We start from the raw sequence: 11,929 nt of genomic DNA on the forward strand, positions 1-11,929 counted from the left end.
CATTATACAAGTTCGACTTTAATTTTTAAAAAAATCTGAATTGATAAACAATTTGTTATTATATCTTATTGCTTATGTTCTTCAGAGGCTGCATCAGTATTCCAGACTACATCCTTTAATCTAGATGAGAAGTTTTTGTAGAACTGCAAAAAATAATTTCAAACATAAACCAATTACTCGAGGTGTTAACCGGATCTGAACCGGATAAAGATTGAACTGAAACATTTACCTTGTGAAACTCAAGGGTATCACCGCCGGTTTTCCTAAGCTCTACCACATGCAACGATGGCGCAACTTCAAACACTTATTAAATCGATGACCAAACCAAAACAGTTAGATAAACAACAGTATTCACCAAACCGGAGTGTTGTTATCACCAAAACCTATCTTTCTTCTTACCTCTGTAGCTACGGAGAGCTGACCTTTACGACCACTTTTGTCTCCTTTCATTTTTATCTGCGATTTTATCAAACAAATGTTTTATAATGTTGGAGCTACAAAGACATAATTTGACACAGACAAAATAAAGAAGACAAACAAACAAACCTTGTAGTTGTCTTTACGACATTGAAGCCTAATGGCTTTGCTGTTTCTTCCATTTTCGACATTATCTCACTCGCAGATCGTTGAGATGTAAACCGCGTCTCTCTCTTCACAAGTTGCTGCAACACCAATAAAAGAACAGCTTTAGTTAGACTACCCCATATATGCATATGATAATATTAGACAATCGAAACAAATAGTAAGTAAAAAAAGAGTTCGTACGGCTTGCTTCTCAAACAAGTTTTCAAGACTGAACTCTCTTGAGCTAGAGATAAGTTCGAAAGCGTTCATGGATACCGGTTTCTCCTTCTTCTCTGTCACAAGACATTCCTATAGTAACAACACATGCACAACAGAGTAGTATTAGTTGCTTTACTGTAAATGAACTACAAAGAATATTGGGAAAATGGCGCGGATGGTTTTTTTTAACCTTGGAGTTACTGAAAGCAGCATCAACATCATCTATGGTGATGTCCTCATCATCTTGATCAAATGATGGCGGCTTGTATCCTTGCTTGAACCATTCATCTTCTAGTAACTCTGCAATACTTATTCTCTGCAATATAGACAGAAAAAAAGAAGTATTGTTAAGCCCTTGCACATTTGAGACCATTTGATCTTATGGTTGACACATCTCAAGTTATGCATTCATGTAAGAGGTGCTTACGGTTACAGGGCTGGGTTCGAGAATACGCTTAATGACTCTCTTGGCACCTGGAGAGAACCATGGTGGGCAGCTAAACTCAGCCTTGCATATCTGAAGTACACCAAAGATGAGATTAAGAAAGTACTGAGGAAAAGTAAGTAAGAAGAAGCAGAGGAAGAGAAAACTTACACGTTTGTATAATGTCATGAGATTAGGCTCATCAAAAGGCAAGTAACCAGCCATGAGCACATCTAGAATTACACCACAAGACCAGATATCTGCTGCTGCTCCGTCATAGCCTTTGTCCGACAAAACCTGCCCGCAAGTTAAACAAATATGCCCTCGAAATTAGAGCCTATATATGATTCTATCTTTGGAGCGCATACAGAACACTTTATATGCTTTGCATCCTCCCTATAATCTGTTGGTGTAGGCGTCCGGCCTTCAGATTAGCGAATGAAAGAACATTAGAATCCATAATAGATAATAGAAATTTCAGATATTGGAGGAATTGTAAAAAGAATGAAATTGGAGAAGATGGCGTTATATAGGAATTGAAATACCAGAAATTGAATGACAAGTAGTGGGACTACTATTGATAGAGAAAACATTAAAGGAATGATTAAGCGGAACACAAAATTGAATGAGAAGTAGTGGGACTACTATTGAAAGAGAAAGCATTGAAGGACAGATTAGGCGGTTTCAGAGGTAAACCAAACGATAACGATAGAAGGGAGGAAACATGAAGACGGGGAGGTTGAGGTCGCACAGCAGAAGACGGTGGAGAAGACATTCGTGCAGAAAGGGTTTATTTGGAGAACAAAGCAAACAGATAATGATATTTGGGCCCTGAGAGAAAATATGAACTGGGCTTGGAAACACAGAAGAAGGAAATAATCGAGAACGAAAATGGGCTAACTCGATTTGTTAAGGCCATATTACACACATTGGTATGCTGAGGTGGCGCACAAGGAATGAGCAAAGTCTACTTTATATATATAGATTTGTTTAGAATTTTCATATAATAATTATGATTAATAAAGTGCAGAATTTTTTCTGCATATGTTGTGATTTGAATTTTTAAAAACGAAGATATATTAATCAATCTATGAAAAATATATGTTTTAATTTCCACATTGGCGGGTTGGTAAACTAAATTTATATAGATGATAAATTAATAATTTTTATTTTCTCACAATTATAATATTAAAATTACTACTTTATATTTCACAAAATAATGATGCAAATACAACAAACAAACAATATAAAACTGTAATATACGTCAAAAATAAAATACTATAATATTCCAAAATACTTAGTATTCAATTCGACTAATAGATTTACAGAAAAATTAAAAAAATATATATTATCTCAAACAAAATAACTTTTAAAAAAATATATAACAATAACTTTTATTGTATATTATAATTTTTTTTAAAATGTTGACCCGTGCTTAAAGCACGGGGTATCTCCTAGTTTTTTGTAATTAACTATGATCTGCAATGAAATCAATTTCCACTAATCAATCTCTCTACTGTATTGTTTTCTTTCTTGTGTAATTTCTTAAATTAATCACTAGATGTCATCACCGTTCCAACAGCCTAAAAGGCTTAATTGGCTAAGCAGCCCAACTACACAATAAGCAGTCCACGATACTGGGCCCATGAAAACTAATAATCTACTCGTGAAGTCCGAAAGTCAAGTCCGAAAGAGAAGACGGAGAGTCAAAGAGGTATGAGAACCTTGGATGAACCAAAATTAATCTGAAGCATCTCAAACGGAAAAGATTAAACAACAACAAAGATCTTTAGGGCATAACCATCTCTTCTTTTTAAACCTAAACATCCCTCTTTCTAGGGCATAACCAAATCTTTTTAATCGACATGACGTGTTCCTCAGAAGATAGAAATGGTTTGAGAAATATTCAGTCGCAAAAGAGGCAACGACAAGCAGAGGTGTTGCTAGATCGTGATGTTCTTGACTGTCCCGTTTGCTACGAGCCACTCGCTATTCCCGTCTATCAGGTTACGCTTTTTGAATATTGCATTATGTATCCACATAATTACCTATTTTTGTGGTCATTCTAGTAGCCCTAGTTGTTAAGTTGAGATCCTGATTTTGTAAGCTTTTACTTTGGGTTTGTTTATCTGATCTTTAGTTTTATGAATTTTTTTTTGCCTTCATTTCTTTTCCTTTTTACTTGTAGATTGATGACAAGTTAATATAAATATATAGCTGAAAGAAAAATTCAATCTAATAAGTTGACCTAAAGTATCTTTTTCTTATTCTTCTTGTAATTTGATAGATGGTAATTAAGAATTTTTTTGTAAGATTTCGTATGTCTTTGGTCATGTTCCGATCAATGGTTGATAACATTTTTGATTTGGTTTTGTTATGTGGAGAGTTGAAAAATTCTTTCTTTTAGTTAAATAGGGTTTGATATGAATTTGATAGCAACTCCTTGGTTTTTGAATTTCAGTGTGATATGGGACATGTAGCTTGCCATATTTGCTGGCCAAGACTCAATAATAAGTGTCCTTTATGTGCTTTACCCATTGGTAACAAACGTTGCAGAGCAATGGAGAGTGTTCTTAGATCAGTGACAGTCACTGTCCCATGCCCAAACGCAAAGTTAGGTTGCACCAAGCATGTTCCTTATGGGAGGAGAGTATCAAACCATGAGAAGAAGTATTGCAGATTCTCTCTATGTTCTTGCCCTGAAATCACCGAATGCAATTACACTGGCTCATACAATGATGGCCTATTTGGTCACTATATGATATCCCACCCGTTCAAACTCGATTGTTTCTTCAGTTTTGGTGCTCCGAGACATGTGCGGATGCCCATAAACGATAAGATTTTCGTTCTTTTGACGATTGAAAAGAAAGTTTTATTTGTGCTGCAATGTTTTAGAGAGCCAAAGGGTGTTTATGTGGCTGTAAATTGTATTGCACCATTGGCTCCAGAAGTGGAGAAGTTCTCATATCGAATCTCCTACTCTTTTCAAGGACGCATCTGTAGTCACTACGAAACGCCGGAGATGAAGAGGATTCAAAGAGTTTGTTTTCAAACCCCTCAAGATAAAGATTGCATGTTTGTTTCTAACAGTTTTTTGCGTGGTCAAGTGTTAGCGATGGAGCTTTGTATATCGAAAAGCTAAATGAAGAACGGTTCTATGATTAGGTCTTGTATGGGATCATTAAAAGATGTCTAAGTCTCTTTTGTATGTTCTTTTGATTTTTGTTTCTTGTTTATGTATGTCACTGTTTTTTTTTGTTAATATATACAATGATGCTGCTTCTTTGAGTTTTATTACATTGTTAGCCTAAGAACGAGACCTGGCCGTTCTTAAGATCACCTTGGATTATCCATCCCACATCTTGTTGATGAGATGGAGGATCTTGGATAGACCGAGACCGTTCCATGTCCAATTCGGTTGTTCAGTTTTAATTAAAAAAGCTTTCAATTATCTCACAAGAGCAATCTCCCAACAATTAATAATTTCTATTGAACAAACCTCGATTACGCACTCCTAAATTTCTGTTCCTCCTCCATAAATCGATGTAATCCTCTATTACCATTTAGAACATCCAATAGAGTATTACGAAAATATATGACCAACATAAAAGAATGGCCGGCCACTCGAGAACCCACTAAAAACTTATACAACATTAAAATCTGAAATAAGAGAGTAACATGCTCATATTATTCTATTTTTTGTCTAGTTCATAATTTTTTTACCAAAATAACATCACTTGTCATCGTTGGTTCTGTTTCTTAGATGCTTTGGTAGCAAATGCTATCTGAATTATGAACGATACAATTAAAAAAGTGAGGGGGCCTTGATAAGTGTGTCTGAGAGCTTATTGGCGATTTTGGCCATTCTTTCGTAAATCGTCGTCGGAGTTCGGTCTCACACCGTTCGCCGAAAATTTCCCCTTTCTCCTTCCTTTTCCTTTCTTGTTTTTCTCCTTCTCTAGTCCTCTCACGATGTCGGATCAGCCAAATCTTCCAGACCCCTCCTGCCTTCCTTCGTCGCAATCCCTAGATCTAAATCCCACTTCAGTTCTAATCTCTTCCCAAGACTCTTCCAATCCATCCTCGGTCTCTATGAGTTCACCTCATTCCACAGCTCCGACTAAAGCAAAGTGGTTTAAGGCATCTCTAAGAAACCTCAAGAAGATTAACTCGCCGGTTACCTTTGAAGATGGGATCCCGGTTTTCCAACCTCCTGCCTCAATTCTACTCAATGGAAGGGTCACATCATGGCTAAGTTCCATGGGTTAATTCCTCCTTCGGCAAAAATTTACTCAGATCTCAATCCTGTGTGGGGAAAGTTTGGTAACATTACCATCCGCCAGGTCTCGGAGACGTCTTGCCTCATTTTGATTCCCTGTGTGAAGACTCGGGAGTGGATATTACAATTGGGTTATTGGCAGGCTGGAAATTGTACTTTCAACGTTTATCCTTGGACCGTTCATGCTTCTCTCCAGGCACTAGAACTCACAATGGTGCCGACTTGGGCAGTGCTCCATAATGTCCCGCCTCAGATGTACTCTATCTCAGGAATAAGCGTGATTGCGAGTGCTATCGGTGAGCCACTGCACACGGAAAAGTCGAGACTGGATCCTTATTATCTTGGCAATACTAAGGTGAAAGTCGAAATTTCTTTGGATAAGTCTCCTCCTACGACAATCATTGTCAGGGATGAGCTTATGAACTCAGTCAAGGTAAATGTGTCGTACCCACGATTGCCTCCAAAATGCTGCAACTGTGATAGATTTGGTCATCTACTTAATAGGTGTCCTAAACCGCTTATGAAGAAGTCTGGTTTAGGCACTTCTGGAGGGTTTTCAGCTGGTGGAGTTGCGATAGCTGACACAAAGGTTATGCTTGATTCTGGTTTGTCGAGTGGTAACTTAGAAGAGAAGCTTGGTGATTCTAATGAGGAGCTTATTCCAGCGGATTCTTCTTCTGAGGTTCTGGAGCCACGTAAGCTTCCAGTGGAAGAACCCCCTGTTCCAGGGAAGGCAAAGGAGAGAAGTAGAAGTAATCCTCCAATCGAGAGAGGTGTTAAACATAAGAGTGATGGCTCCATGTAGGATGCAACTCAGGAGATCGTTAATGAGTGGATCAGAGAGAGATATGCATCTAAGAGTCAGTTGGTGAAAGAGCAGGATGAGAGTCTCATTGTAGAGAATCAGTGGATCGACGCTGGTTCAAAATGGGATCGACGCTGGTTCAAAATGAAAGAAAAAGGATAAGAAAGCTCAGGGTGCAGGAGAAAAGCAGCATGTAATTCCGGGAGCAATGAGTGTTTGAAAGTTTGCTAAGATGGACTCTAAGAAACAGTTTGGTATACAAAGGAGTGAGGAGAAGCTTCATTACATGAAGTCTTGTCCAGAGAAATACTTGATTTCCTCTCCTGCGTCAGGTTCTCAGCCTAATCGAGGTAGTTCCTTGGTTAGTGGCTGTTAATCCTTGAAAGAGCATAGCTCTACCTTCACTTTTGGGTTTATTTGGATGACGAAGGTTTTTTGTTGGAATATTAGAGGTTTGAACAGCTTCTCTAGACAGAGGTTTGTTAGAGGTTGGATGGCCAGAAATAAGCCAGTTATGGGTAGTATTTTGGAGACGCATGTCTCGGAGGAGAATGCGGATCAAGTTTTGCAGGCCTCCTTTCCAGGGTGGAGAGGAGATTATAATTACCCTTTTGCGGACAATGGCAGAATATGGGTGGTTTGGGACCCATCTATCTCTGTCATCTGTTATTACAAGTCAGCTCAGTTAATGTTATGCGGTGTTTATATTCCGGAGACGAAGGAAAATTTTGCAGTTGCTTCTGTGTATGGTTACAATACTCTGATTCAACGAAGGGACCTATGGAATGACATTACTACCATAGTTCAGAACTCTCCTGCAAGAGACTCTCCTTTGTTGGTGTTAGGGGACTTCAACCAAATCCTAACAGCCAATGAACATTATTCGGTGCTTCATCATCCCTTGCCACTTACGGGTATGTCGGAATTCAGTCTCTGTTTGTCAGAAAATGATTTGTCTGATTTACCTAGTCGAGGTGCTTATTATACATGGAAGTACAATCAGGAGGATGATCCGGTGTTGAGGAAGTTAGACAGGGTTCTAGTCAATGACCATTGGCGGGAATCCTTTCCTGAAGCTATCACAGTCTTTGATCCTCCGGGGGATTCTGATCACTCTCGTGCTTTAGTGAATCTTTCTGCTCCCTTGGAGAGAGGTAGAAAATCCTTCAAATACTTCTCGTTTTTATCCACTCACCCTAGATTCAAAGAGGCTATGGCGTCAGCTTGGGCAATGGAGGTTCCTGTTGGTTCTGCATTATATACTGTGGCTCAAAAGATGAGGAATCTTAAAGCTGCTTGCAAGCAGTTGAATAGAGAGGGGTTTAGTAATATCCAGCAGAAAAGTAAGGACTCTTTGGAGCATCTTGAGTCTATTCAGGCAGAGCTACTGAGATCACCGTCGGACTCATTATTTCGAGCAGAGTTTGTAGCAAGATAACAATGGAACTTCTTTGCAAGTGCTCAGGAATCATTCTATAGACAGAAGTCCAGGGTTCGTTGGCTGGCGGAAGGGGATGCTAATACGAAATTTTTCTTTAAGTCCGTTATTGCTAACCAAGGTAGAAACTGTATAAAGTTTTTACGGGGCCAAGATGATGAGTTGATTTACAATGTGGTCCAAATTAAGGATCTCTAGTCTCTTATTACCAAGGGCTCTTGGGTGCTGAGAATGCTGAGGTGTATCCACTATCAGTGGATGAGATTGGAGAGTTGATTTCGTTCAGGTGTGTGCCGGATCTAGCAGCCCAACTCATGGATCTTCCCTCAGTCGGTGATATTAGAAGAACAATTGTCTCTATGCCTAAGTCGAAAGCTATAGGCCCTGACGGCTTCCCTATAGAGTTTCTTCGGGAAGCATGAGATATTGTAGGTCAAAAAATTGTCGCAGCTGTCCAAGAGTTCTTTACGTCTGGTCACTTTCCAAGGAGTTTCAACGCTACTGCCATTACTCTTATTCCTAAAGTTCAGGGAGCAGATACTATTCCTTTGTCTCGACCTATCTCTTGCTGCACAACTGTTTACAATGTCATAGCGAGACTTCTTAAACAGAAGTTGAAGCTTTTTATCTCAGACGCAGTGCAAGGAAACCAGGTGGGCTTTGTCCAAGGTAGACGTCTCTGTGAGAATGTTCTCCTTGCGTCAAAGCTGGTAAATAAATTTCATGCTTCTGGTCATACTACTCGAGGTTGTCTGTAGGTTGACCTTGCCAAAGCATATGACAATCTAAATTGGCAGTTTTTGGTGAATGTATTACTTGCCATCAACCTCCTCTGCAATTCATTGGTTGGCTTAAGGAATGCTTCACTAATCCTTCTTTCATTATAGCTTTTAATGGTGAGCTCATTGGATTTTTCCCGGGTAAGAAAGGTCTTCGTCAAGGTGACCCTATCTCCTCTCTGCTCTTTGTGCTCGCAATGGATGTTCTATCCAAGAAATTGGATAAAGGAGCTATGGACGGTCGTTTTGGTCTCCATCCTCTCTGCTCAGCTCCGATAATTACTCACTTGAGCTTTTCGGATGACATCCTAAGTTTTTTCGATGGTCAGGAGTCCTCTTTGGAGGGTATTATGCAAATCCTTGAGGAGTTTAAGGTTGAATCTGGTTTGGGATTAATCGAACCAAGACAGCTCTGTATTTGGATGGAGGTGATTATTTGGCTAAATAGTTAAGTATTTGGGCATTCCACTCTTCTCCAAGAATATGTCTAGGCAGGACTATCAGCCCCTTCTAGATAAGATCTTGACGAGGTTCACCTCTTGGACTGTTAAACGCTTTTCATTCGCGGGCAGACTGCAATGCAGATGATCCAGTCCGTTATATACTCTAGCATCACATTTTGGGCATCAATATACATCCTTCCCAATTGCTTATTGGAGGATATAGAGTCTATGTGCAATGCGTTCCTAGGAAGGGGTCTCCTGACTCGACAAGGGGAGCGAAGGTGTGTTGGGATTCAGTTTGTACACCAAAGGAAAGTTGAGGTTTGGGTTTGAAAAGGTTGGTCCATTGGAATAAGATTCTCGGACTCAAGCTAATTTGGTTACTCTTTGCTAATGGCGGTTCTTTGTGGGTATCCTGGGTAAGAAGAAACTTGATAGGCAATCACTGCTTTTGGGATTTAAAAAGTTCTGCCTCGGGAAATTGGATTTGGAGGAGACTTTGTTAACTCAGACCTTTGGCTAGACCATTTATCGTGTGTGAAATTGGTTCTGGGATAACTTGTAATTTCTGGACTGATAGTTGGACTTCTCTGGGATCTCTCCTTGAAATAACGGGGCCCTCGGGACCTAGAGTTTCAGGCTTGCCACTGTCTGCTGTTGTTGCGGATGCGGTGATTCAAGGTCAGTGGTGGATTTCAAATAGTCGAAGTCGCAGCCCCATCATTCAATTGCTTAAAGCTTGCCTCCCTTCTCCTCCGCCAACGACAGCTCTCGATGATTCTGCAGATGATCGGTTTTTGTGGAAGATAGGCGAAGCTCCCGCCTCTGATACCTTCTCAACAGCGGCAACTTGGGCGTACCTGTACCCACCGGGTTCTAAAGTCGACTGGTATGAGTCAGTTTGGATCAAAGACAGGATTCCAAAGCACTCCTTCATAACTTGGCTAAATGCATGACATAGGCTCCTAACAAGGGTTAGACTAGTATGATGGGGTTTAACAGTTCCCTCAGTTTGTCTTCTCTACAACACTCAAGATGAGACTCGACAACATCTTTCCTTGAATGTTCGTATTCTGGGGAAGTGTGGAAGTACTTTGTTGACAAAGCTCAAGTTAGCTCGCCGCCTGATTTTGAACATAGATCATGTTGGTTGAAGAGTCCTTCTAGGGACAAAAACATAGCTCTTATTCTTCGGTTAGCCTATCAAACCTCGGTGTATCTTGTTTGGAAGGAACGTAACACAAGACTACACTCAGCTTTCTCGAGACCAGCCTCACAATTAATAATTGAAGTAAAAACCATTCTCAGATTGCACCTGGGTCCTCTTACACTCAAGCAACGGATTGTCCCTCCGGCTCCTACTCTCTTGGTTACTTGGTTTGGAGTTTTTCATTAGTAATGCTTTGTAAGGTGTGTAATGTCTATCTTTTATGTAGGTGTTACTCATCAAAGGAGGCACTGCTTGTATGATTCCAATCCTTGGTCATAATGAATATAAAAGTTTGTTAAAAAAAAAAAATGCTATCTGAATTTGGGTTGCAATTCCATAGAAACAAACATATTAAAAACTATGTCACTTTAGACTAAGAGTCAGATCAGTTCTTGTAATGAAATCATTTCTTTATTATTATTATCTAAAAATCCAACCAATAATTTATCCTTTCTGTATTTTAATGATATTCATTTTTATTTATCTACAAATTTTACCAACAATTTTTGTTTTTTCTTCTTGTATAGCCTTTATAGGTCTCATATTTGTTGTTTTTTATTTTTCTTATTTTGGTATACAAGCACAAGCAGCTCTCGAATTTTGTTATAGTAACCTACATCCAAAAATAAAAAAGTATGATAAATTAATATAATGAGTGGAAAAAAAAAGTTCAATACATAATGTGTAATAAATAATAACACAAGTATATAAGATTATTATATATATATATGTATACATATATACTATAGTATATAAATATATCTGTATGTGTATTGTTATGTATATTAGCAAGTAAATATATATATATATATATATGTATATAGAGAAGAGAAAAAGAGAACGAGAGTGGAGGGAGAGAGCAAAACAAGAAAACACTTCTTATTATTACTTCTCTTCTCTTCTCTTCTTACAATTCTTCTCATGTGCATAATCTCTTTTTATAGTGGGAAGGAAAACATAATGACTCATACATTTGTTAAAGACACGTATATGAGTGTTGTTGACAAGTGGTGAATGGTGATTACGTGTTTCATCACAAAGACATGTATTGCATGCAAGGAACAAGTATCATTGAATGGAAGACACATATAGTGATGGATAATCACACTTCTTTCATAACGTAATGCAATTAATTATCTCTCAATTGTGAATTAGTGAATTTTGTTGTTGGTAAATAATTAAATAGAAGCATAGCTTTCTCTCTCTCTTCTCTCTCTTAAAAATCTTTCAGAGAAGAGAGAAAGCTTCTAGTTGTATTCGCCGGTCAGAGTTAATCTGGCTTTTCTGTCCCATACTCCGCCGTCCAGATTTTTCCGGTAAAGCCGTCCAATTTGTTTAACTGGCTTCAGCCCAACATCCTCCGATTTCTACAGCAGTAGTTGGTCGGTTTTCGCCCGGCAGATTCGGCTCTCACATGCGATTTTGGCCGGTTTTTATCGTTTCTTCTGTCTGTAAATTGGTTTTTAGCCGATTTATTTAGTCTTATTTAGTTTCTCTTTCAATAATATCTCTGGACCTATGTATGGTAGGCCGTTTCGGCGATCTCCAACTAGCTCCTCGAGTTTGGTTTTTATGGTCTCCGGTGGTTTCCGCTGAGATTCTACAGTATCTAATCCGACTAGATCGGGTGGTTTACTGTTTCTCTCTCAGGTGTTCTCACGCCGGTTTTATTTCTTAAAATATGTGGTTTACAACAAATCATCATATATGATTATGACAAAAAGGTAATGAAAAGAAGACATATTTCCAGCATATTTGGATTGCCTGT

General features: G+C 38.8%; 1 protein-coding gene and 1 pseudogene across 1 annotated transcript; one reads left to right on the forward strand and one right to left on the reverse strand.

Annotated features, from left to right (window-relative positions):
• Positions 1-1,772, reverse strand: LOC147933190 (CBL-interacting serine/threonine-protein kinase 9-like; annotated as a pseudogene).
• Positions 1,773-2,893: 1,121 nt separating this feature from the next.
• Positions 2,894-4,499, forward strand: LOC109126952 (E3 ubiquitin-protein ligase SINA-like 7). Its single transcript, XM_019230939.2, has 2 exons — positions 2,894-3,213; positions 3,669-4,499. Exons 1-2 carry the CDS (start codon positions 3,073-3,075, stop codon positions 4,347-4,349), a joined length of 822 nt encoding a protein of 273 aa, XP_019086484.1. The 5' UTR covers positions 2,894-3,072; the 3' UTR covers positions 4,350-4,499.
• Positions 4,500-11,929: the final 7,430 nt, after the last annotated feature.

The sequence above is a fragment of the Camelina sativa genome, chromosome 12 (assembly GCF_030686135.1).
Source record: "Camelina sativa cultivar CO46 ecotype springtype chromosome 12, ASM3068613v1".
NCBI classification, from domain to species: Eukaryota; Viridiplantae; Streptophyta; class Magnoliopsida; order Brassicales; family Brassicaceae; genus Camelina; species Camelina sativa.